Here is a 24387-nt window from a genome sequence, read left to right as displayed (position 1 = left end):
TCAAAAATTTGAGTTGTACGATTGCGTAGTTTAAATGCATGTGGCGTTTGATGTTGGGTGTTCGTTATTTTTAAATAGATATTATAATCATTTATCATTGTTACTTCACAAGGCAACGATGGAAGTAATTTGAATACAAAATAATAGATAAATACAAATGTACAGTGTACACAATTAACTTACATTTATCACTTTAAAATGGAACTAGTATAATTTTGAAAAGCTTTGTGAAATAGAATATTAAAAAAATGAGTAATCTGTTAATAATAAGTTGCAAATGGTATATAAATACGTTTAAAAACCTTCATATAATAGTCATTTATTTTAAATAATAAGATAAATAAAATTCTCAAGTACTATAAAAGAAAAGGAATAAGAACTCAAAAACAGGAAAGCCTGAGTACATCATATAACAGGTGCAATTAATATATAGTTTTTATATGATGTAACAACCAACAAACAGGAAAAGGAAAGAAGCTTGATGTGCACATCCCATCGTACAGGGAGCAGCAGAGAAGGAGGAACAATAACAGAGAAGGTCAGCAAGGCAGGAACGAGCGGGGTGGTAACAGGAACAGGAGAGATAGGAGGGGATACAACAATAGTAGAGGGAGAGGGGGAAACCATGGAAATAGTTTGTTTTTTATAATATTTATTTTTACAACAGTGGTAGGGTATCATGTGAATCGTTAGTTTTAATCTGTTTATTTCTTAAATTGTTGTTTATTTGTACGAGTGTGAAGTTAGCTTGATAACGTTTTAGGCCTTATTTCGGAATTAGGAAATCTAGAATAAAGCCAAATAGTACAAAATGTTTACAGTTGGAAAAAAAGTGTTGTACAGGATTTATCAACTAATAAATATAAATATTAAAAGAAAAAAATAATTTTGCCAAGCCCCTATCCAAAAATTTTTTTTTTTGTACATTGAAGACAAAGAACTGCTTTCTAAAAAAAAAAAAAATTATCCAGCTATTAAGATAAGGAAAATAATTGGGTCTGAAGTTTAAACATTCTTTTAAAATTGTTGAAAAACGTTATCAAGCTAACTTCACACTCGTTTTATTTGTTACAATAACTTAAACTGGTGGCAACCACGGACATGTTTAGTTTTATTTGTAAATTATTAATTATATTCACAATTAGGATTTGAATATTAGCTGTAAATTCTTTGAAACAAAATATGTTTATGGAAAGTTTAAAAATTATCTGGAATAGCTTTTTTTTACTTATAAAACAATAACAAAACTAAAGAAAAAAGAACAAATGTGATTTTTAAAGGAGGAAAGAGATACCAAGACGCCAACCAGCAGCTGTACCAGCAGCAATTTTCCATGCCACAGTTCCCAGTCTTCAACCAGAATCCCTACACAAATCCCGCTTCTACTTTTGATAGTAATAACATCTATGGTTAGTATATCTATACGATGAATTAGTTGATAGAAAAAATCTTTATACTGGCTTCAAAATTTGATAGTAATAATATTTATGGTTAGTATATCTATACGATAAATTAGTTGATAGAAATGAAAAAAAATAATCTTTATACTGGCTTCAAAATTTGATAGTAATAATATTTATGGTGAGTAATATTGTTAAAAAAATTGGCAAACTAAATCATAAAATATTTAAGTGATTAAAAATTTCCACATTGTTTTTACTATATGTTATGATATATAATTTGTAATAACATTATAATGATTTCTTTATTGATTTAAAAATTAAAAAAAAATAGCACCGTTAACTAGTAGCAAAAGATGTTTAAATAAAAATAACGGTTTTTAAATTATTTTTTAAATTAAATTATCAGGTCCTCAACATCCTCAGTTGGATCAAATAATTCCGAGTGGAAAGTATGCTGGAACTACTAGAAGACAAATGTTCACTCACAGATTGTTAGTTTAAATATTTATTTAAATTTTGAACTATTAGTAACCAAGTTTCGGTAACAACATTGAAAAAGTACAAATAAAACTATTAGAAACTTCAAATAAAGACGAATAAATAATATTTTTTTTCAGGCAATTTTGGTTTTCTCAAGTCAATATTGCTAATGACGGATTTCTTAGAGGCCAAGTTAGTTAAAAGTTTTATTAGAATACATTTCATAACAAAATTGTTCTAAGTAATTCATAATTTGTAAAGTTGAATTTTTTATAAAAAAAACAATACCACTGGTTTCAGTTGAAGTCAAGTATATCAATTATGACGTCACAATATCATAATAAAGTAAATTTTTGATTGAGTTATATTAAGTGATAACATATAAATCAGTATATGTACATAAATACACTAATAATAAGTACACTAATAATAAATACATTAATAATAAGTACACTAATAATAAATACAATAACAATAAATACACTAATAATAAATACACTAATAATAAATACACTAATAATAAATACTTAATAATAAATACACTAATAATAAGTACACTAATAATAAGTACACTAATAATAAGTACACTAATAATAAGTACACAAATAATAAGTACACAAATAATAAGTACACTAATAAAAATACACTAATAATAAATACACTAATAATAAATACACTAATAATAAATACACTAATAATAAATACACTGATAATAAATACGCTGATAATAAGTACGCTAATAAAAATACATAAATAATAAATACACTAATAATAAATACACTAATAATAAATACACTAATAATAAATACATTAATAATAAATACACTAATAATAAATACACTAATAATAGATACACTAATAATAAATACACTAATAATAAATACACTAATAATAAATACACTAATAATAAATACACTAATAATAAATACACTAATAATAAATACACTAATAACAAATACACTAATAACAAATACACTAATAACAAATACACTAATAACAAATACACTAATAACAAATACACTAATAACAAATACACTAATAACAAATACACTAATAATATATGAAAAGACAACAACTCATAACAGATGGTTATGCTTCAATATAACATAACAGTTTATATAGTATTTAATATTTATCAATTTAATAAAAAAAAAAATTTAAGCAGCTCATCGCAATAACTCTGTACAATGTACTTGACATATAATAATTATTACTATAGTTAAATATAAGTAATAATTATCTAATAATAATTTAATATTTAATAATTAAATCAGCTCAACGAGGACGGTTACGCTTCAGTGGATGTCGTTTTGAATTTCAAAACTCTCGTTGAATTGAACTGTTCGAAACAGGAACTTGTTGATGTTAGTTTATAAAAATTTTATAATAAGACAAACATAACTTGTTGTTGATGAACTTATTACTTAAATAATTAAATAACATGACTGTATGCTTTTACATGGATTTATTTAAATAAGCAATTTTTAACCCTATCTTTTATTGGCATCCAAAATTAGTTGAAAGGTTTGGCAGAGTTGTAGCTATTATTTTTTTGGTTAGACTTCTTAGTATCCTTTTTAGAATTATAATTTGGTTACATTATTCAAAACTGTAACAGTATAAGTGAAGGTACAGTAAATAAACATTTATTGTATAATTTTATTTGATAAAGGTAAACTGTTATAAAAACATCATGTTGAAATAAGTCTCAATGCTAAAACTCATAGTTTTTATATATACCTCATTTTAATTATAAACGATACAGACATTCTTGGTCGTTGGATTTATTGAAGCAAATGTATGTAAAAATTTTCAGTTATTGGAAAGTGGAACTGTGGATGTGGAGTACGATGCGGAGAAGCAGATGATAAAATCTAGTGACAACCAGCAAGTGAATTTCTCAACTCAAATGTTGAACTTCAACGCCAATCATTTCGTTCCACAGCAACAAGTTGTTGGTGGCTTTGCTGGTCAGTATTAAATTTTATATTTAGTATTAAATATTTATATTTTATATTTGTTGTATTAATGTTATTTTTAATTTTGTACAACATCATCAAGTGTTGGTGACCTTGTTGGTTAATGTTAAGTTAACAATTTTATTTTATATTTGTTGTATTAATTTGTTCCTCAGCAGCAGTTGAATAGTAGTTTTACTAGTTAGTATTTATATATAATTATTTAATTTTTATGTTAATTTATTTTTTACCATAACAACAACTTTAATTAGAACAAGGCTTATTAATTTTTTGTCTAAATGTATTGAAATTTTGTTTATCACAACTGAATTAAGGTACTCAACTATGGTAATATTATGAAACATCGTAAATAAACAAGTCACTAAGCTTATAATTATTAAACAGTAATTTATGTTTTTCATCATCAAATAAATAACGAACTATATAAATAAAAAGATTGTTTTTTTTTGTGTGTGGGCTCAAAAACGGAAGTTTATATAAAGATTTTGGGTGAATTAATTTTGATTTAATGAAAGCAAGTACAAAATAAAAAAGTCAAAAACAATTAAAAGAAGAACACAACTTTGCCTTGAGTTATATATTAGGACTTTTTATTGCTGGAAAAAATAAGTCTGAAAATGTTTTGATTTTACAAAGTTCATTATAAATGCATGAGTTTGACATGTTAAATATTTTATCAATAAATATCCTTCAGCATAAATTTGTAGTTATCTTTGTTATGGGAAAAAATGTTCCAATATTTTTAATGAAAACTTGAAATTTGTGTCGTATAAGAATATAATAATAAATATAAGATAAATACTTTGTTTAGAAGATAAATAAGTTTTAGAAATTATTTTATTTGTTTCTTAAAAGTGGCTACTTATGAATTCGCTTGATAGTAATTTGTGTTCTCATCATTAAATTTATTTTATTGTACATAAATGAAATTAATTTGAAATAGAATTTTAACATTCATACATATAACTCCAATAAAAGCGAAAAATTCTTGTCTTTTGTTTCCTAGTTAGTATTGATTTATTTTCAATTCTTTGCTAAAAGAATGTGAACTATAGTTATTAATTTAATTTTAATTGAAACATTTAAACCGCAGCAGTAGAACAATCAAGTCAAAAAGAAAATTTAAGTTTAATAAATAGTAAAATATATCACTAAATTAATATTCTTCATGATAATATATATATACAACAATGAGAAACTTTTAACTAAATACTTAAACTTAATTAATTTAAACAGTATGACCAACAGAACAGTGAGATTTTAACATTTGATTTGAATTATAACTTTTTTAAATAATAATATTGATCACTAATTTTTATAGTTATGTTAGTTGTTACTGTTTCATAAATATTATTATTTTCAACTAAAATAAACTATTTTAGATATGTTGCTAAATATTATATTTTTTTTTATTTAGCTAATTGTTTTTATTTTCAACAGCACCACCGGCACCAGTGGAGGGTGAGAAGGAGAATTGGCAGAAAGTAGGGAGAAATGTCGCCAGTAATGTTGCATCACAGCAAGATAAGCCCGCTGTTGTTGCCGGTTGGTATTAAACTTAAAATGTATTTTCCTCGCTAAATTTAACTTTATTTAAAAGTACACGTTTTAAGTATTTTGGTGGTTTACTAAAAATAATTTATCAACTAAACCACCAAATAAGGATGTGATTTAAAAATAAAATGTTTCAGTAGATTTAGCGAGGATCTACATTTTTTTCATGCAATTTTTCTTTCCTTTTTTTAATTCAGGGGTCGGCTAACTGCGGCTCCAAAAGCAAATATTTTTGTGGAAAAAACTCGCACCAGGCTATTGATTTTATAGTTGGTAACTACTGGTGCTTTATCATCAAAAATTTCATCACATTATTGGTTTAAAGTAGTATTTTTATTCATTAAATTGATATAACAGCGGTGGAAGATGTATAAAAAGCTGCCGACCCCTGAATGTTCTTGCTTTTGTGACTTCACTAAAACACAATTTGTTTTAATATTTCTATTGCATGATAGAAATATTAAAGGATGCTCGATTGTTGTTTCTTGTATTTCCATACAAGTATTTGTGAAGTGTTTGTCAATGATTAATTTGATATTTATTTCTTATTTTAAATAATTATTGAGATCAAAACTAATGATTATAATTAATTAAGTATACCGATAAGTATAGTTATAATTAATTTGTAAATTTATGGGAAAACATTATTTAATACCGTTATTTTATTATGCACTTATGTTCATATTCTTTCTTTCATGATCTTTTTTTACTAAGAAATTTACAATAATTAAACACTTTTGTACCCAATGTAATAGCAACCTCTAAAAATTCCATAAAAGTATTTTCGCACGATGGCAGTGATGAGAAAAGAATGACACGCGATGAAGATTTGAAGGGAGACATTGCTTGTAATAAATTGTTATATGAACAACCACATACTATAATTGACCACCAACTTTTTATAAACTCCGTTTGCTATTTTAATGTTGAACAAGGAAAATTCAGTGAAATTCCTACCCGAAATCAGGAAAACATTGGAAATAAGTGCGTGGTTGCGCTTGGTAACAAAAGTCAGGGTAATGACCTCCCTAAAAACGATAACCAGGGTAATAATGAAAGTGGGACCCTTATCAACCAAATTCCGGTAAGCGTGAATGTGAATGACCAGGAAGCTTCCGAAAACGATCAATATTTTGATATAGAACTTGAAAGTAATCAGGAGGGAAATTATCAGGAGGGAAGTGACGGGGAAGGAAAAGATGGGAAAGAAAGTGACGGGGAAGGAAAAGATGGGAAAGAAAGTGACGGGGAAGGAAAAGATGGGAAAGAAAGTGACGGGGAAGGAAAAGATGGGGATGAAAGTGATGGGGATGAAAGTGATGGGGATGAAAGTGGCGGGGATGAAAGTGACGGGGAAGAAAGTGACGGGGAAGAAAGTGATGGGGAAGAAAAAGATGGGGAAGAAAGTGATGGGGATGGAAGTGAAGGGGAAGAAAAAGATGGGGATGAAAGTGAACAGGAAAAAAGTGATAAGAAAGGTAGTGATCAGGAGAGAACTAATCAGGAGTTGTTTGAAGATGACAATGTTGTTGAGCTTCCTGATAATTTTGAAACTACGAAGTTACAAGACCTTCCTGGGAACCAACCCAATCGAAATAATCAGGATGCAAATTACCAGGAGGAAAATAATCAGGTGATTCTTCCTGATAATTTTGAAACTACGAGGTTACAAGATCTTTCTGGTAACAGGTCGGAATCCAACGAGAGGTTGGCTGCTGCTAGGAGAAGGATGATATTGAAAGTGGCCATGTTAGCTAGAAGAATGGAGAGGTATCAGGTGGTTTTACTTTATTTGCGTCGTTGGAGAAATACGTTAGAGGAATAATTTAGGTTAGAGAGTCAGTAAATTTTGTGTAATTCAGCGAAATTAGTTTTGTAAGCAGGGCAGTTATAATTCTTAATGAATTTGAATTATAAACTATACAAATTTGTGCCACTTTTTAAGATAATTTACAAACCAGACCAGCGCCATGACTTTGGTGAGTCAATTGTATTCCAAAAAAAAAATGTTTTCTTTTGCTTTATGATATATTAATGGATAAAAATTACATAAAGCTGTTTAAAAAGGAAATTAGAATTATTGTGTAATAATTTGTGTTTTGATTTTTGTTATAAAAGGTTTCACTTGAAATTTTTTGTTTTTGATGTTGTTTAGGTAAATATGAATTAGATATTAATGTTAGGTTAATAATTAATTTTATAATTATATTTTCAATGTAGTTTATATTTATTAAAAAAAATATATAAAAAAAGTAAAAGTTTCTATACAAAAAGGATAAAAAATAGTATGCTGTTTTCAGTGTAGTAAATATTTCTAGAAATATTAAAAAAATTAAGATAATAAAAAACATAAAAAAATAAAAAAGTAAAATTCTTACATGAAAAAAAAAACAATATAAAAAAGAGAAAATCACTAAAAAACATAAAATGGAAAATATTAAAATAAATTTATTTTTTTTAATGAAATAATGTTTATTTGAAATTACTACATGATAGAGTAATATAATATTACAAAAACAAGAAATACAAATTTAGGATAGTAAAAAAATAATTTAATTATCTGTAGTTGGAAATAAAGTAATAGTATGTAAATATTTTATATTAAAGGTTTATTTTATTTGCATTAAATTTTATAAGTATTAGTGCAAGGTTAAGTAACTAAAACATTGAAAGTTTATTTTTTGGCCTCTTGTAAAATTTCAATGTTTCGTTTATGAACTGTTAGTTAATAATGGTTTATATATATAGTTATTTTGATATCTTAAATACATGTCAAGAATTTTGAAAAAAAAACATCAATTTGGGAGTCTTAGATAAATCCAAACTAATTTATTGATGTATAACTATGGTTGACTTAATATAGATATTTGTGGGTTTATTTATACTAAAAATGTTTAATACATTTTTTGTTTATATTAAGATAAATATTAGTTTATACACTTTTTTTTTACAATCACTAAATTAGAAACTTGTCTAATGATTAGGTAAGTTATTTATTTTTGTGGTTGGTTTTTTTTTGTGTTTACAGATAGTTATAAAAGAGGATACATTCGATTGTTTATGTTATTTAGTTTGGTGTAATAAATTATATAATCCTCTGAAGTATTTTGTCAAGTTTGTTGTAAATGTTTATGATACAATCTTTAAGATACTATAGTTTTGATAATAACTTTCTCATTAAAACGTTATAAAGTTGTTATAAAATGTTGCTTTGTGCTAAAAAAATATTTTTAGTTAGTTATGAAAATATTTAATTCAAATTTAACTTGTTTGCATGGCTTCAGTCATTATTAACAGTTTTGCTTCAAAAGTAATTCAAAATAAACTGATAATGCAAGAATTCAGAGTAAAATTTTAGTTTAAACAAGTTTTCATACTATTCGGAAAAAAGAAATTAACAGATACTTTATAAAAGCAAAATATTTGTTATTTAATATAGAAAAAATTCTATTTTTTGAATTAATATTGAGTATAAGGAATTTAAATGTTCTAAAAAAGATTAAATCAGAAAAATAAAAACAAGTTTTCATGTTTTTTATTTTATGTTCAAATGAAGTTATTTAAAAAAGTAGTAAGAAACAAAAATACATATTTAATCTTAAGTTTGCATGTTTTTTCGTTAACAAGCATGTATTAATTTTAAAGTTAAAAAAATTGGCTAACAAAATAACCAGGAAAAAAGCTTATAGGTTACGAAATTTAGTTTTTATTTGCAAGCTTTTATTCTAAGGTTATGTAACGTTTATAAAAACGTTTATATTCTAAGGTTTTCAATTTAAGTTCTATATATTTGTTCAGAAATATATTTTAATAAAGAAAATAGTATTAAAGTTGAATTATTCTTCAGGCATAAAAAACAAATAAGGCAGTAAAATAACAGCCAACATAAGAAACTTAATTCAATAAGAACTGATTATAAAATTTACTCAACTTTGCATCAATTAAAGCTGTCATCAAATTTATAAGCCAATGAGAAGGCGCCATTTAATATCCCAAACTTGCATCAGTATAATTTGCTGTAAAGAAGCCAAAATGTCCCCTGTAAAGTCATTGATGCGTAAAGAACTTTCTAAGGTTTTCATTGCAATGGTCATTTTAAAGTAAACTTCAAGTTAACAGCAAGTATAAAAAAACATAAGTAATGGGTAGAAAAGGCAAGAAGTTTGTTAATGGTTAGTTTTTAAAAGTAGATAAAAATTCAAATAATGTTAAATTTATTATTTTAGTTGGTGTATTTAGGTTTTTTTTTGTTTGAAGTACATGAAATGTTTTGTAGCTTCATAACAAAATCCAAATTGACCATGGATACATCTTTTTATCAGCCATTAAAATGTTTGTAGTGTATCATGCTATAAAATGTACCTACTTAAAAAAAATTAACTTGGCAAAAAAAAAAAAAACAATGACCAAATCTTATGATATATAGGAGGAGTTATTGATTTTGTACCATAAGTAAAAATAAATTTTTAAGAACTAAACACTGGTGTGAGTGTTGTTAGTATAAAATTGAGTAAAAAAAATTAAAAAGTTATTTTTTGCCAGCCAATCCTTAGTTTCAAGGTTATTTTTAGATTTTTCCATTTACACTGTCATTGTATTAGTACTACATTATTTAACGATGAAATTTAAATTTCAATTATGGTTATGGAAATTAAACTTTTAGATAAATAAAATTAAATTTTTCATAAAAAGTATTTTAATTTCGGTAATTTTCTTATTTATTAATTTCAATATAAAAACAGTTCATATTTTAAAAAAGTTAGAAGTAATGAATGAATAATTAATTTAATAAAAAATATAAATCCGTACCACAAATGATATATAAAATAAAGCTATTCATAATAAACTGTCATGCAATACATTTTTTTCCATATATACCTGTTTAAAATGTTTATTAATTTTGTTTGAACTCAACCTCAACAAAATCCTAGCTGTTTTCTTGTTATTAGCTATATACTTTCATTAAAAAACTATTTTAAAACAATTAATGATGTTTTATCTATTATTTTTACTTTATCTCATATAACATATAAAGTACATGGCTAGGATAATGAATTTTAAAGTTTCAATTTGTTATAGGCAATTAAAGTATTCAATGTAATATTTTTTGGTAATTTTTTTTTCTGATTGCAATAAGGCCTTGATAGCGTTAAAATTTTCAAAAAAAAATCTCCTAAAATGTACATAATATGTGACTTAAATTTTTCTGAGTACTTTGACCCACCTAACCAAACAAAAAAGTTCCAACCTTCAACTAAACTCAAAGAAAAAAGTGAGATAGAAGTTTTATATACAGATACAAAATAATTATATGTATTTTAATGTCCATATGTTACTTATTTAAATTTGTAGAACTTAAAAACTATATCTAGCTGTAAGATACCAGAATTTTTGCTATATATAAAAAAATAAAAGTAGCACTGCATAATTTTCAAAATTTGTTTTACACATCAGATGCAACTAAACAGGGTCAAAAAAGATAACATAAACAAGGTTTACCATTTTTATTTTCAAAATCATTTTAAATAGATTTATCCTCTTAGTTAACTACAAATTTTTTGTCGTTTTTTATATTTTGCAAACTCTTTGTAGTTATTGCCCCCTTACAGCGAAAGTCACCCACTATGGGACTATATCACCCACTTTGGGGAACCCTGGTATAAAGAATAAATAGTTGCTTTAAATTAAATGAATGTTTTTTTTACTTAATTTTAAATTACTTGTAAATTGTAAGCTTTCAGTAAGATAAGTTAAATGAAAACATTATGGTTAGTTTTCACTTCCCTAGATACAGGGTTGCCACTTTACCTGGAATCCTGGAAAAACCTGAAATTTGACAATTTAGGCAAAAAAACCTGGAAAAACCTGGAATTTGAGAAATTTTGAAAAAAACTGGAATTTTGAACAAAAATCACTAAAAAAATCTGGAAAAACTTGGAATTTTAACAATTTTCACATGTTCAGTAGTAAAATTTTGATTTGACTTAAAAAATCTATCATATAAATAAAAACATTTTGTCATCATCGAAAAATTTTTTGATTAAAAACATATTTAGAGTAGTTTTACAGTATCTTTTTGTTGTTTTTTTACTATTAAAATATTTTCTTACCTTAAACTTAATTTTAAACTAAAAATAGACACAAAAATGTGTACTTTTAAAAACCTGGAAGAAATTTGGAAAACTTGGAAACATTTTTGAAAAAAAGACAACTCAAATTAGTTTAAGCACAAATAAACTCCATTCAAAGAATTTGTAGTTACCACCGACAAATAAATTAATTGTTATTAGTTATGTATAAAACTTGAGGTCAATTAATTTGACTTTGTAGCTTGACTTAAAAAAGGTAGCAATTGTCATTTCAGACCCTGTAACATGATTTTTTATTTATTTTTGCTTAAATCTTCAAGAGTAGTGACAGTAGATAATTATTTAAGCTAATACACAATTGATGCTTGTTTTAACAATAAAACTGTTTGTTCTATTGTAATTAAGAGAAAAGAACCACAACTTCAAAATAATTAGTTCAGGGTTTCCTAAAGCAAGCGGTTATATTTGATGTGTAAAATCAATTTCAAGTTTTATAGGGTTTTTACATTTTTTTTTATTACAGCTGAATATAAAAATGCTTCAAATTTAAATAAGTGAGGCAGATTTTTAATGAAGCAGTTTTTTTTTATTGTTATTTTAGCCTTGCCTTTCCAAAATGATTCTATTAAACTATCCTATTTTGTCTCCTTTTACCTCAAAAACAATTTCTCATTAAAAAAGCTGTAAAAAGTAACTTTTAGCTAATGATCTTTCATCCAACATGAAGAAAAGCATCTTATCCCCCTATGCGCTACATAAAACATATAGTCTCTACAGCAGGGTTTATTATGAAATGGATGAAATCGCCTATTTAAGAAATTTTTGATTGTCAGGAGGCGTTAATTACTGAGAGGAAAAATAAAAAAGGTAATTAACTAGTAAAGCGGGTACATCTAATAAATGGGGGCGATTATATATTTAAAACACTTGGCGTTAATTAAAATGATTTAGGGTCGATCTTGACACATAATATATTTAGTATCTGGATATGAAGCACTTTAATATTTAAGTTTAGCTAAAGTCTTTAAACTTTTCATTTTGATAAAGTGGTAGTTTAGGGGTAATTTTAATAAATATAGGTTTATCTAAATTATTTGTGTCCTATTGGTTGTCCTAATAGTTACATTGGTAAGTTTTTAAATATGCCAAAAGATGTTGTTATACGGTTTTGGTATTTATTGGTATGCAGTACCTGATTTTTATAAAAAATAAAGGTACCATTATTTAATAATACTAAACATATTGAGAGTTCATTGACATATTACATAATAAAACTATCGGCAAATTGAAATAAAACTTTGGTAAACATTAACACCGGTCTTTGTTTGTTTAATAACATCAAAACTTTTGCAACTTTTGTTCAACTCTCTAGTGCTCCAAGTGGCGTGTTTGTGTCCGAAAACTTGAATTTGATTGGTTGGTATTTTGCTAATTGCCAACACTAATATTGTGTATTGCGTTACAATAATATTTTGAAACTTTTACTTGAATAAAATATTTTCACAAAATATCCTCAATTTAATTTAAATTTATTTTAGGTCAATGAAGTTCCGTAGCAAAAATATATTTACTTCGGTCTGCAATAAATAAATTACTCTCATTTAAAGTTACAATTTATTATTTCTTTTTGGAAACACTAAGTTAGGTTAATCATATAATGGAAACAATGAAACTCAATATCTGTGTTAAACTGAAAATTAACTCAAAGTATCCGTTATTAGAAAAAATATGACAAGTTTTGAGCCAACATTAAGTTACAAAGTTTAAAAAATTGGAATATCAATACCTTAATTGTTCGAAAATAGTCACTTGTCATTTCAGTAAAAAATATGTTAATTTCTATTAAGAAAATAATCTTCAAGAAACTTTCTTATAAAAAGGGTTTGTGTTGTGAATGAAGTTTATATTGATTATGAACACATGTCAGCTTTGTAAGATTTATTACATCTCATAATTAATTCATAACTTGAAAATAACAACATGCACCTTTTTATGGTGATGTTTAGAATTAGTCAATTCTAATATCTTTCGCGTAACAAACTAATCCTTTTTCATCCAACTTTCATTGGTAATTAATTCTGTTTTGTTATTTTGTGATTGTGAATAAGTCACAAATAATTTTACTTGGTGCTTTATTTTAATTGATAACTGAAAGTTATTTATTTACAATTTATAACCTTAGTTTTATTAAAATTTGTATTTGAAAGTTATATCTTAAAATTATGTAATTGGTGCATGCAAAATTAAATTTTATTAATGAAACTGAACATGTTATTATATTCAGAAGTAAAAACATATTTGTTCAACTTTCTTCCCTATTTTAAAATATTTTAAACTGTGTATAGATAAGAGCCAAACAATTCATAAGAATTTTAGCGTGTTTACACACACTAAAATCTAACAACTGTAAAAGAAATAAGAAATAACTCTCTTTAGCTTTTTGTATATTAATTATTAATGCCAATATGCTTTGTGTTGCATAACTTTAAAACATGCATTCAATCAATCGGTTCCCTGTAATAATTTTTTAACACACTTGTAAACATTATTTAAAAACTTTAAAGGAAGTATCTTACTGTAATAAAAGTTTTTATATAACCCTTAGAAGACTTGCAAAATTGTCATTCTAAGTTGAGTAACTCTTAAAGCATGAGTGTTTATGTATACGTATGAATTAACTCTTCTTTATAATTTCAATTTACTACGAAGGGTAGACATTTATAATCTCTTACAGTACAAGTATTTGTGTTTCCGTATTAATAATAATAGTACGTGTGTTTCTCTCCTGTATTTTTCAATAATTGTACTTGCTAATAAAATTTAAAATTAATTGAATAATTCTTAGAAGCGGAAAACGACAAGGAGGAGCTGAATTTTATGTTTGACGAGGAGATAGAGTCGATGAACCCCAAGCTTCAGAACACAAAATACGAGCCTTCGTCCGACGAGGATGACGTGGAATTCGCTGATGACGTCATCACCGACAAGCAGCTTGACAGTTTGATGATCGTCGCCACTCCGGTTAGTATATATATATACAAAAATCGTAGAAAAAAAAAGATTTTTAGACACTTTAGTCTTTAAGCCATAGAAATAAGTCTATTGCTACCTTGTTATAATTACTTCAATCATTATTTATATATTTTAAAGAGCTTTAATATTTTTGCAATATTTATATGTTACCATTATGTATTTGATTCAAATACTGAAAATTATATTGAATTAAAAATGTTGTACAGTATTGTTGCAATATAGCATAATAGCTTACAGAGAAATACCACAAAAATATCCAACCACATAAAAGTTTAATTTGTTTTTCAAAATTGGAATGTTTTTAATCTAAAAATATTTTGAAATTAATGTAAATTCAGATAAGTATACTATAATTTGATACACTAAAATAAATGTAAAATTTTTAAACTAGTAGGTAAATTACATCATATTTAAATAGAATATAAATTATGAAAAGAATTCACTTAAAAAAAATGATGAAATTTGAAAGTATAAAATATTATTTAAGCATTATTTCAACAGAAGTAGTAAAGTGTTTTTTATATTGAAAGTCTCCCTTATGTAATTCTAAATTTTATTTTATTTTTTGTGTTTTGTAACATTGGTTTTTGTTTTAAACTGACATTTAAAAGTTTTCAAAAACAGTTTTCTATTCCTGCTGAAACACTTTACAATGTTTTTCTTAAGTTATCCAAATTTTTGTGTCATTTAAGGTTACAATTTATACTATACAATACTAAGCTGCTTTTTATTAAACATGCTTAGCAATCATGCTAATGTAGTAGTTTCAAAATCAATCTACATAACGCATAAACTAACAAACCATCCAAACTAAAAATTCCCCTATACAGAAAGTAGTGAAGCAGGACCAGACAACTCCCATAAAGATGGACAGAGACAACAGAAGTGGTAAGCACGTGAGTAAGCAGAAGGGACAGAGAGATTTGTGGCAGCAAATTGACGATGGTTTGTACCAGTATGAGAACGAATTGTGGGATGATTATGATGAAGATTACTTGCCGAATTCAGTAAGTTATCGATTAATTTGGTGTGAATAAGTTTAACTTTGTGCACACTTTGTATTTTTAAAGATACTTTTAAGTTTTTTCTGTGTGAAAACAAACTGTGAGAACAAATATTAATTTCGCTCAATGAGTCAACATAAATAAGTTTTATGCCACTATTACACACGATCATACATTTATCTAAAATGTTTTGGCACAGTACACCCAGCACACAAACATCAACGTTATATCTCAGGAAGATTTCGATAATTTGAAGGGAATAAACCAGCAGCCTGAAAGTTTTGATCCGACACAGACAACCCCACCAATGCCACCCAAGCCCAGGGCTAAGAAAAGTAAGTTATTTATTAATTAGTTAATAACATAAATAAATAATTTTTCTATGCCACCCATGCCCAGGGCTAAGAAAAGTAAGTTCAAAATTGTCAAGAAAAGATAATTATGTTTTTCTTGATAAAATAAGTAAATAAAGTGTCTGTTAGAAGCTACCAAGCATAGGGCTAAGAAGTGATAGTTTGAGTTATAAGAAATAGTAAATTATGTTAATAAATAGTAAAATAGATAAATATATTTTTTTTTATAATAATAAAAAGTTATCACAAGTAATGTGAGTATTTAAGATAATTCCAAAAATTTTTCCTATTGATTGAACTACTTAAATAAAAAATGAAGGCTAAAAAGTAATTCAACTTTATAAGTAAGTATTTCAGTCTGTAAATATTTTATATTAACTATTTTACAATATTTTTAGTGCCTCCAACCCCAGGTAGAACTCAAAAAACACCAAGATTCTACCCAGCAAGTGATAAGGTCACCAAATTGGACCCTAAGGTTAGTAAATTGACATCTTGTAAATTTTATAAAAATAATTAGAATGAAACTAAACTTTTTACTTGAATGAAAGTTGTTAATGAATTTTACAAAAAAAAACAGTTAAATTATAATAATTAAAAAATATTGTAACTTAGTAATTCATACTAATTTTTTAATGAGAGCAAAGTCTTATATAAATGTTTCGCAACCAATAAAAGTTGTTTAACAACTTAATCATTAATATACCTTATCTAAAAATAGTATTGTTAACCATAACAACTTTGTTTAGCTATCAACCTACATGCATATAACTCAATTAGATTTAGTTGTCTTACATACAGCAGACTTCGCAGTTAGAGTAAACTAAGAAACAAATATACATGTCATAATATTTATCAAACAGCTAATGCAATTATACTTCGGCACTCGATCATAAGTGGTACTTATGTCATTCTAAATAAACTGATAGCTTCAATAATATTATTTGCTTGGTCAAGTTTAAATATCTACCAGTAATTTGTTTTGAATTGCGTTTTTGTTATAAATATATATAATGTTTGTTTAATCTTAAATTTTAACTGAAGTTTTATACTGTTTAAATTAAACATACCTTGTTACATTTAATATTTCAAGTGTTGCGCGCAAAAATAATTACATGCTGTTTCATGTCCAAATTTTAGCATATATATATATAAAGTTTATAAAAATGATATGTTAAATAAAACAGACTCCACGCAAGAAGAAAACAAGACATCAGAATCCAGTTGAAGAATACGACATTGGATTTATATTCAATCCGTATGTTAGTCATATGAGGTCCAGAACTACTTCTGTAAAGTTTGTTTTTAAAATTATTTATATTTGATCTGTTTTAGCTTTTTAATCAAGTTTGTAAATTTAAAAAATATTATTGTCAATGTCTTTGTTTTTAAATTTCATCTTAATAAGTTTATATTGCAGAGCAATCATTTAAATCATATTGTATAAGTTTAATAATTTAAGAATTCTTAAAACTTACAATTAAACGCCAGCATATAAGTTTAGTGTTAATGGTTATTACCAAATGTTAAAAATCTGCAAAACTTTTTCAATGAGTCATCAAAGTTAAGCGCGGAAATAAAACATTCAAATGCTTTTAAATCAAACTTTTACTCAAGTATATTATTTTGAAAAATACTGATTTTAAAATTTTCAAAATCTATTTTTATTTCTTTTTAAAAAAAGTTATGTTCACAATTTTTTTGATAAATCACTTGAATACTAAGCATGTTTGTAAGCAATGATCTTTGTGATTAAAACAGTAACAATAAGTTTGTTTTAAAAACTTAAATTTTTTTTAATTTATAAAATTAAAGTTTTTAATTGAATTGCTTCGTCATCAAAGCAATAAACTTAAAAGTTAAATTATATCTACAAGAGTGAGAACTACCGAAAAAAAAGTTGAATTCAATGTAACAAAAAAAACAATTTTAATAAATAATATTTTTATAAAAATAGATTACACTTATAACTAATATTTACTGCAGCGAAAACTACCAACAATAATCATTTGATTCTATGAAATAAATAATTATAACAAAAAACTTGAATAACATAAATTGACGAATAGTGAGAACTACCAACAACAATCATTTGATTCTATGAAATAAATAATTATAACAAAAAACTTGAATAACATAAATTGATGAATAGTGAGAACTACCAACAACAATCACTGGATTCAATGGCATCGTCGCTTTCAACGTCGTTCGGTAACAAGAACCACAACAGGAGAAGGCAGCACGCAAGCAGGGAGTTGCTGAAAAAGAACAATTTCAGGCAGTGGAAGTACAAGAAGTACATGAACAACTGCGTCAGGGGTTAGTTGAGTTTTATAGTTGAAAAAAAAATTCTTTGTGGAATAAGACGATAACTGTGTAAAAAAAAATTACTAAATATTTAGTGAATTATGTAAAACATAATGTACAAGGTATGTTTTGATTTTTTGGTAAGTAGAGTATATTTTGATAAGTGAGAGTTAAGTATGAATAAGTTGTTTAACTAGAATAGCTTAATGTTATACTAATGTTATACAGTTTCTTAAGTTATCAGAATTTTTAAAAGTAAAATCTTGGTTGAATTATTAGCTAGTACACACTCATGTTACAATAATCAATATTTTTACATTAAATATTTAAATGGGGTTTTTATGGATTTTTATGCGAAATTCGATAGTTTTTGAGGTTAAAATTTCGGAGGTGTGAAATGGGCTTGTTATATTGCGCAATGAAAGTTAATTTAACATTTTTAAACATAAATAACTAAAAGTTCTATAGTTTTGAACATTTTTTACATGTAATTTTTTTTTTTTTGATATTTAGATTTTTTTTGTTATAAAACACATTAAAAGTAGCATTACAGTATATTTTCAATATTTTGTACCATTCTAGTGTCATACTAAAAATGTTATATGAAAAATGAACTAAAATGATATGGACTTGTGCTTGTTATATTGCGCAATCAAAAATATATTGTTAGAAATACAGTAAAAAAATGTGGTTATAGTTTAATTTTTAAACCAGTTTAGCGTTTTTGATAATTATATTTTTATTGATGTAGTTGTAATATAATATTATTATGTCTCAGATTCATACTTTTTTAATATCTGCCTATTAATAATAATTTTTAATATAATAAACTTATTTTTATACTATAGCTTTATTATAATATTTGATTAATTTAATTTTAGTATTGTACTTAAACATATCATACGATTGAAATAAAATTTGGAATTTAAAAATTCACTCAGTAATCACTTTTTTTACAATTTCTTTTCTTTTGTGTTTTAACTAAGCCACAAGATATAGCAGGTCAAAGTCGGAGGCAACAATAGGTTCCTTATGGGAGGCGCAAACTAAAACAGCAAATAACTAGAAATCACTAAAAATTTATCTTCTCCTACGTTTTTTGAGATAAATACATCTAATGTTCAGGAAATATTCCTTGTAATATTTAAAAAATTCTGTCACAAGAAATGTAAAAAAAAATGAAAAAATAAAAATTGGTATAAAAAATCAACAGCAAAAAAATTTATAAAATAAGACTAAATTGTGAAAAAGATGATAAAAGTAACATATAACAGGATTGTTACTTTACCTGGAAACCTTGAAAAACCTGGAATTTGACAATTTAGGCAAAAAAAACCTGGAAAAACCTGGAATTTCGAACGAAAATCACTAAAAAAATCTGGAGTTTTTACAATTTTCACATGTTTTCGTTTTGAAATTTCGATTTGTTCCATATAAACAAAAAAAAAATGTCATCATCTAAATTTTTTAGTTAAAAAACATATTTAAAGTAGCTTTACAGTATCTTTTTAATGTTTTTATACTATTTAACACTGTTTCTTACCTTTTACTTAACTCTAAACTATAAATAGACTCAAAAATGAGACTTTTAAAAACCTGGAAGAAATTTGAAAAACCTTGAAAATTTTTGAAAAAACGAGTGGATATCCTGCATATAAGATATGTATAGCTTTAACATTAACTTAGTTATTTTTTAAAATAATAAGGCTACATGTAGTTGATACTGTTGGTCTTTTAAAAACTATTTTGATACGGTTTAAAATTATACTTCTTACTCTATGACATACTACATAAATAGATAAAAGTCTAGTTAATATTACATTGATAATAAATAGTATTTATTTATTTTGATACATAAATGTATGTGTGGACAATCCCATTCGAGTACTGAGTAAATAGCTTAATTGCTATGTTTGTGCTTTAGTGCTTTTCCGAGTTGTCCAAAATTAATCAACTGTATAACTTTGTCTTTTTTACTAACTTCCACAAAGTTATACTTCCGTCTACAGAGCATTAAATCCTAACTTGATATTACATGTTCAAGTTTTTATTGGGTTTGTTCAATGCTGCTGGGCGTAACATTTCTAGTTTACAATAATTTTATTTTTATAATATTATTTAATATATGTGTAAATGTAGGATATTTTTTCCCTGAAGGATTTAAAATGCAGAAACGTTAAAAAGTATTATAATGTAAAATTTAAAATTTTCAAATAATCTAATAACTATGACGTCATAAACAGATCGTGAGGAATCGATCAAACATCTTGGTTATGGAAAGTCTCATGAAATGAACACTCTTTACAGGTTTGTTTATCTTATATATGTAATAATTTTTTTTAATGAGTTGGTTTGTATAAATAATATGATATGATATACATATATATATGATAAAATTCATCTTTTATACTACATTAAGAAAATAGTTTTTTTCGTTGTCTATAATTTCTGACACTAAGCAAAAAAAATTTTTATACAGTTCTCCTAAGAATAGATTTAAGTAAACAAATATATACATTACATTTTTATTTTTCGCTATTTATTGGTAATAATTGATAATTTTATAAAACTGTTATTAACAGATTCTGGAGTCACTTTTTGAGAGACAACTTCAACAGAAGCATGTACAATCAATTCAAAAAACTGGCTATTGAAGATAATAAGCACAATTTCAGGTAATTAATTATTTTATTAATGTTTTCAATAAAAAATTCAAAAAACTGGCTATTGAAGATAATAAGCACAATTTCAGGTAGTTATTTTGTTAATGTTTTTTATAATCAATTCATAAAAATATCATTTAATAAATATTATAATATTAAAAAAAAAAAAAAAAAAACCGGAATATTTATAATTATATATTGAAATAATTATTAGTTTAAAAAAATTGAAAAAAGGTCCATAAAATACAATTATTACTATTTTATAAGATTTAATTTCATTTCCATTAATACTTAAATGTTAAATTTATTTAAACATGTTATGTAAAAATACTCAAGTCTGATTTTCAATTTAAGACTAACATGTTTTTTTTATTACATTTAATATAATATATTAAATATTCGATTACTTAGTTGCAAATAGAAGTTATTATAAAGTGTAAATGTATTATAAAGTACAGCTTATTTAATTTTAATATATATGTACTTCATTAAAAAAAATAGTTTGTATAATCTTACCATATTCGTGATATAAAATACCAGAAAGTATGGAAATGTTTTTGTGGTTTTAATTTTCCTAGTTCATAAAATCTTGTAATTCAGGTTTATAAATAGAATTTTAAGTTTCCTTTTAAGAAGTTTCTCCAAACCTCAAATGTTAAACGTGTTTTTACAGCTATTATAGATATTTTATATAGTAATACTCATTTAATTAATACAGATATGGTATGGAATGCTTGTTCAGATTTTACAGTTATGGTCTGGAGAAGAAATTCAAAGCTGATTTGTTCGAAGATTTTCAAAACATGGTCATCAAGGATTGCCAAGAAGGTGATAAAAATTATTAAATTTTATTAATTATGGTTGAAAACATGGTTGGAATTTGATCTTAACATTTTTTTATTTTGTAGGTTTAAAACAATCTATTTTACGGAAATTCGCTTTGTTATTACATTCCTGTAGTGAATTTAGAAAGAACAACCATTTTTATAGTTTGAAAACATGTTATAAGATTTAGTTGTCATCAATAGCATTGTTTTGCAATACTTGACAAATTTATTTTATTATATATATATACTTGTTATTATTTGACAAACTTAAACATTTATTTAATTTAAGATCAACTGTACGGACTGGAGAAGTTCTGGGCTTATTTGAGATATTCCAAGTTTAGCGAGCAGAGCACGAAGATCCCAGTGAAGAAGTTCATCAAGGACATGCTGGAGAAGTACCCGACATTGGAGCATTTCAAAACTGAGGTAATTAAATATTTTATCATAAGTTTATAAATTTGAAAACCATTAGAAATTTGTCGTAAGAAATTTAAGTGAACATTTTTTTTTGTTTAACACTTGAACATTTCAAAACTTAGGTTTGAAATTATTAATTTTAAACTATTTATACAAATTTTTAATCAGAAAATGTCGAAGTGTTTATTAAATAGAAATTAAAATTACGTGAACCTTTGAAACATAATAGCCTTGTTAAATTATTAAACTAATAATAAATTTTAATTGGATTACTTTTTTTTGTTGTAGTCATAAAGTAATGTACAGTTAAAAATCATATGTCATAACAAAATATTCTTTAAAAAAATATTTCTACCACATAGTCGTTAGTTATTTAACATAACATGAAAATGAGTTTTATAACAAATTTGTATAATTAAGATAATATCAAGTAATTATAATTTTTATGTCTATGTGTTTAATGTATATAGTAAATTGTAATTAATTTTAACTTAGTCTCTGTTAATAAAGTTTATTTACAACCAATAATTTAAAAATGAAAATTTTATCAAACTCTTTATAATTGAATTATTTAATTTTTTAATATTGTTGTATCATATGATGTATAAAATTATGTTTGTAAAATTATTTTCTGATAAAATTAATTTTATTTACAACTCTTTAGCCACCAAGCGGAAGCGGAGATTCATCGTCAAGAAAAAAATAAATCAGCAAAAAAAATCGTAACAAAAAATCTGCCTACAAGTTAAATATTCCAAAAATTGTGCCTTTCAAATAACGAGGTCCAAAAATTATTTACCAGTATATATACCGTAGGCTTAAAAGTTGGGAAATTTATTTGTATCAGTTTATATCGGCTTGTTTAAATTAAGTATTGTGTTCGGGGGTTCTATATTTTTTCAAGGGTTCTATATTGTTTTATTTCAAGAAAAAAATACAAATATTAGGTTGTATTTTATGTGAGGTATCTTAATAAAATTTTAAGGTTTTATTATAAGTAACTTAAGGTATTTTATAAGTATTTATGCTAAGCTTTAAGTAAAGTTTAGGGTTGTAATTATTTTGGGCTTATAACCTGAAAGTTGGATAGAACTTTAAATTTTATCAATATTTTCCTAATGATAAGTTGAGTGGAAAAGTTAAAACAAATTTTTCTGCGTTTTAAGTTTATTTTTAAAACTTGAAACATTTTTTTCTCGTCAATTTTAAGGTGATTTTTTCATCATGTTAATATTTGTTTGTAAATAAAAATTAGTTAATTGTGATTAAAACATTTTTTTATCGCCGTTATTTTAGTGAAAATACATCAATAATTTTGTACCATACATTTAAAAAAGTTGAAAATAATTAATTAGTAATAACTTTTGTTATAAAACAATTGAAGGTGGTTATAAATAGTGTGCTTTATGTGAAATGCACTTTTGATGTTAAAAGGTGTATTTTATTATGGACTTTTACTTTTTGTTCTTTTTTTTTGACTTCTTCCCAAAGATATTTTGATCCTGAAAAATTGTACTAGACATAAACCTTAAAGTTTTTGTTTTAAATCTTCTAATTTCTAAACATAATAGTTCTATTCTAAATACCACACATTTAAAAAATAAAATTCAAACTATTCTCAGACTGCTAAGTAGAAAATTAAACTTTAAATAGGAAAAAAACAAACAAAATAATTACAGCAGTCTTTTATATGCATTTTATTGTTGTAGATTTTTATTTCTTAGTTTAAATTCTGATTAGTTAAAAATTTATTGTACTTTTTTGCGTTGTCCACTTTAAAAAAAAAAGCAAATTTCTTATTTTAGACTAAACCTATTTCAAATTTTTTAAAAGTTTTAAATTTCTTATTGAGACTTTTAAAAGGTGTTTTTACTATTTTTATATATAATAAAAGAGTGTGGTGATATTATAAACTTTTTATTCGATTAAACAGAAAAATTTAAATTTTAAACAAAAATACTTTTAATTTTTTATTGTTATTATTTTTGTTCGTGGACTAAAAAATAAAAAAGACTAGAAATAGTCACCAAAAAAACCTAAAAAAAAGTTGTTTTTTTGTATATTTTAATTTAAATTATCAGGTTCTTAGTGAGTTATTAGAATAATTAATCGAAGTAAATTTTTGTAGTTTAAAAAAATACAAATTTTAAAAATAGTTAACCTATTTTTAAAAAATGTAAAAAATAATCCTTATTTATAAAGTTTTTTAGTTATTAATTACTTTTTTAACCCTACTAAATAATAATTGCTAAAATTCAACAAATAATGAGAGTTT

General features: G+C 24.9%; 1 protein-coding gene across 1 annotated transcript in view; it reads left to right on the top strand.

Moving 5' to 3' along the window:
* The window catches only part of LOC145843831 (uncharacterized), a 29166-nt gene extending 5136 nt beyond the window's left edge, over positions 1 to 24030 (top strand). Inside the window, exons 7-24 of the mRNA XM_082951069.1 lie at positions 464 to 634; positions 1281 to 1409; positions 1810 to 1894; positions 2021 to 2075; positions 3158 to 3247; positions 3700 to 3853; positions 5303 to 5407; positions 14351 to 14526; positions 15369 to 15545; positions 15742 to 15877; positions 16294 to 16373; positions 17083 to 17192; positions 18048 to 18214; positions 20446 to 20509; positions 20785 to 20877; positions 21584 to 21693; positions 21982 to 22121; positions 22777 to 24030. Coding sequence (XP_082807195.1) covers positions 464 to 634; positions 1281 to 1409; positions 1810 to 1894; positions 2021 to 2075; positions 3158 to 3247; positions 3700 to 3853; positions 5303 to 5407; positions 14351 to 14526; positions 15369 to 15545; positions 15742 to 15877; positions 16294 to 16373; positions 17083 to 17192; positions 18048 to 18214; positions 20446 to 20509; positions 20785 to 20877; positions 21584 to 21693; positions 21982 to 22121; positions 22777 to 22818 — 2084 coding nt within the window. The 3' untranslated portion in view covers positions 22819 to 24030. The remainder of the gene's footprint in view (positions 1 to 463; positions 635 to 1280; positions 1410 to 1809; positions 1895 to 2020; positions 2076 to 3157; positions 3248 to 3699; positions 3854 to 5302; positions 5408 to 14350; positions 14527 to 15368; positions 15546 to 15741; positions 15878 to 16293; positions 16374 to 17082; positions 17193 to 18047; positions 18215 to 20445; positions 20510 to 20784; positions 20878 to 21583; positions 21694 to 21981; positions 22122 to 22776) is intronic.
* Positions 24031 to 24387: the final 357 nt, after the last annotated feature.

Source organism: Thalia democratica, chromosome 9, assembly GCF_965202585.1.
Source record: "Thalia democratica chromosome 9, ktThaDemo2.hap1.1, whole genome shotgun sequence".
Classification (NCBI taxonomy): domain Eukaryota; kingdom Metazoa; phylum Chordata; class Thaliacea; order Salpida; family Salpidae; genus Thalia; species Thalia democratica.
The sequence above is the reverse complement of the archived record's forward strand: the minus strand, read 5'-3'. Positions and strand labels throughout refer to the sequence as shown.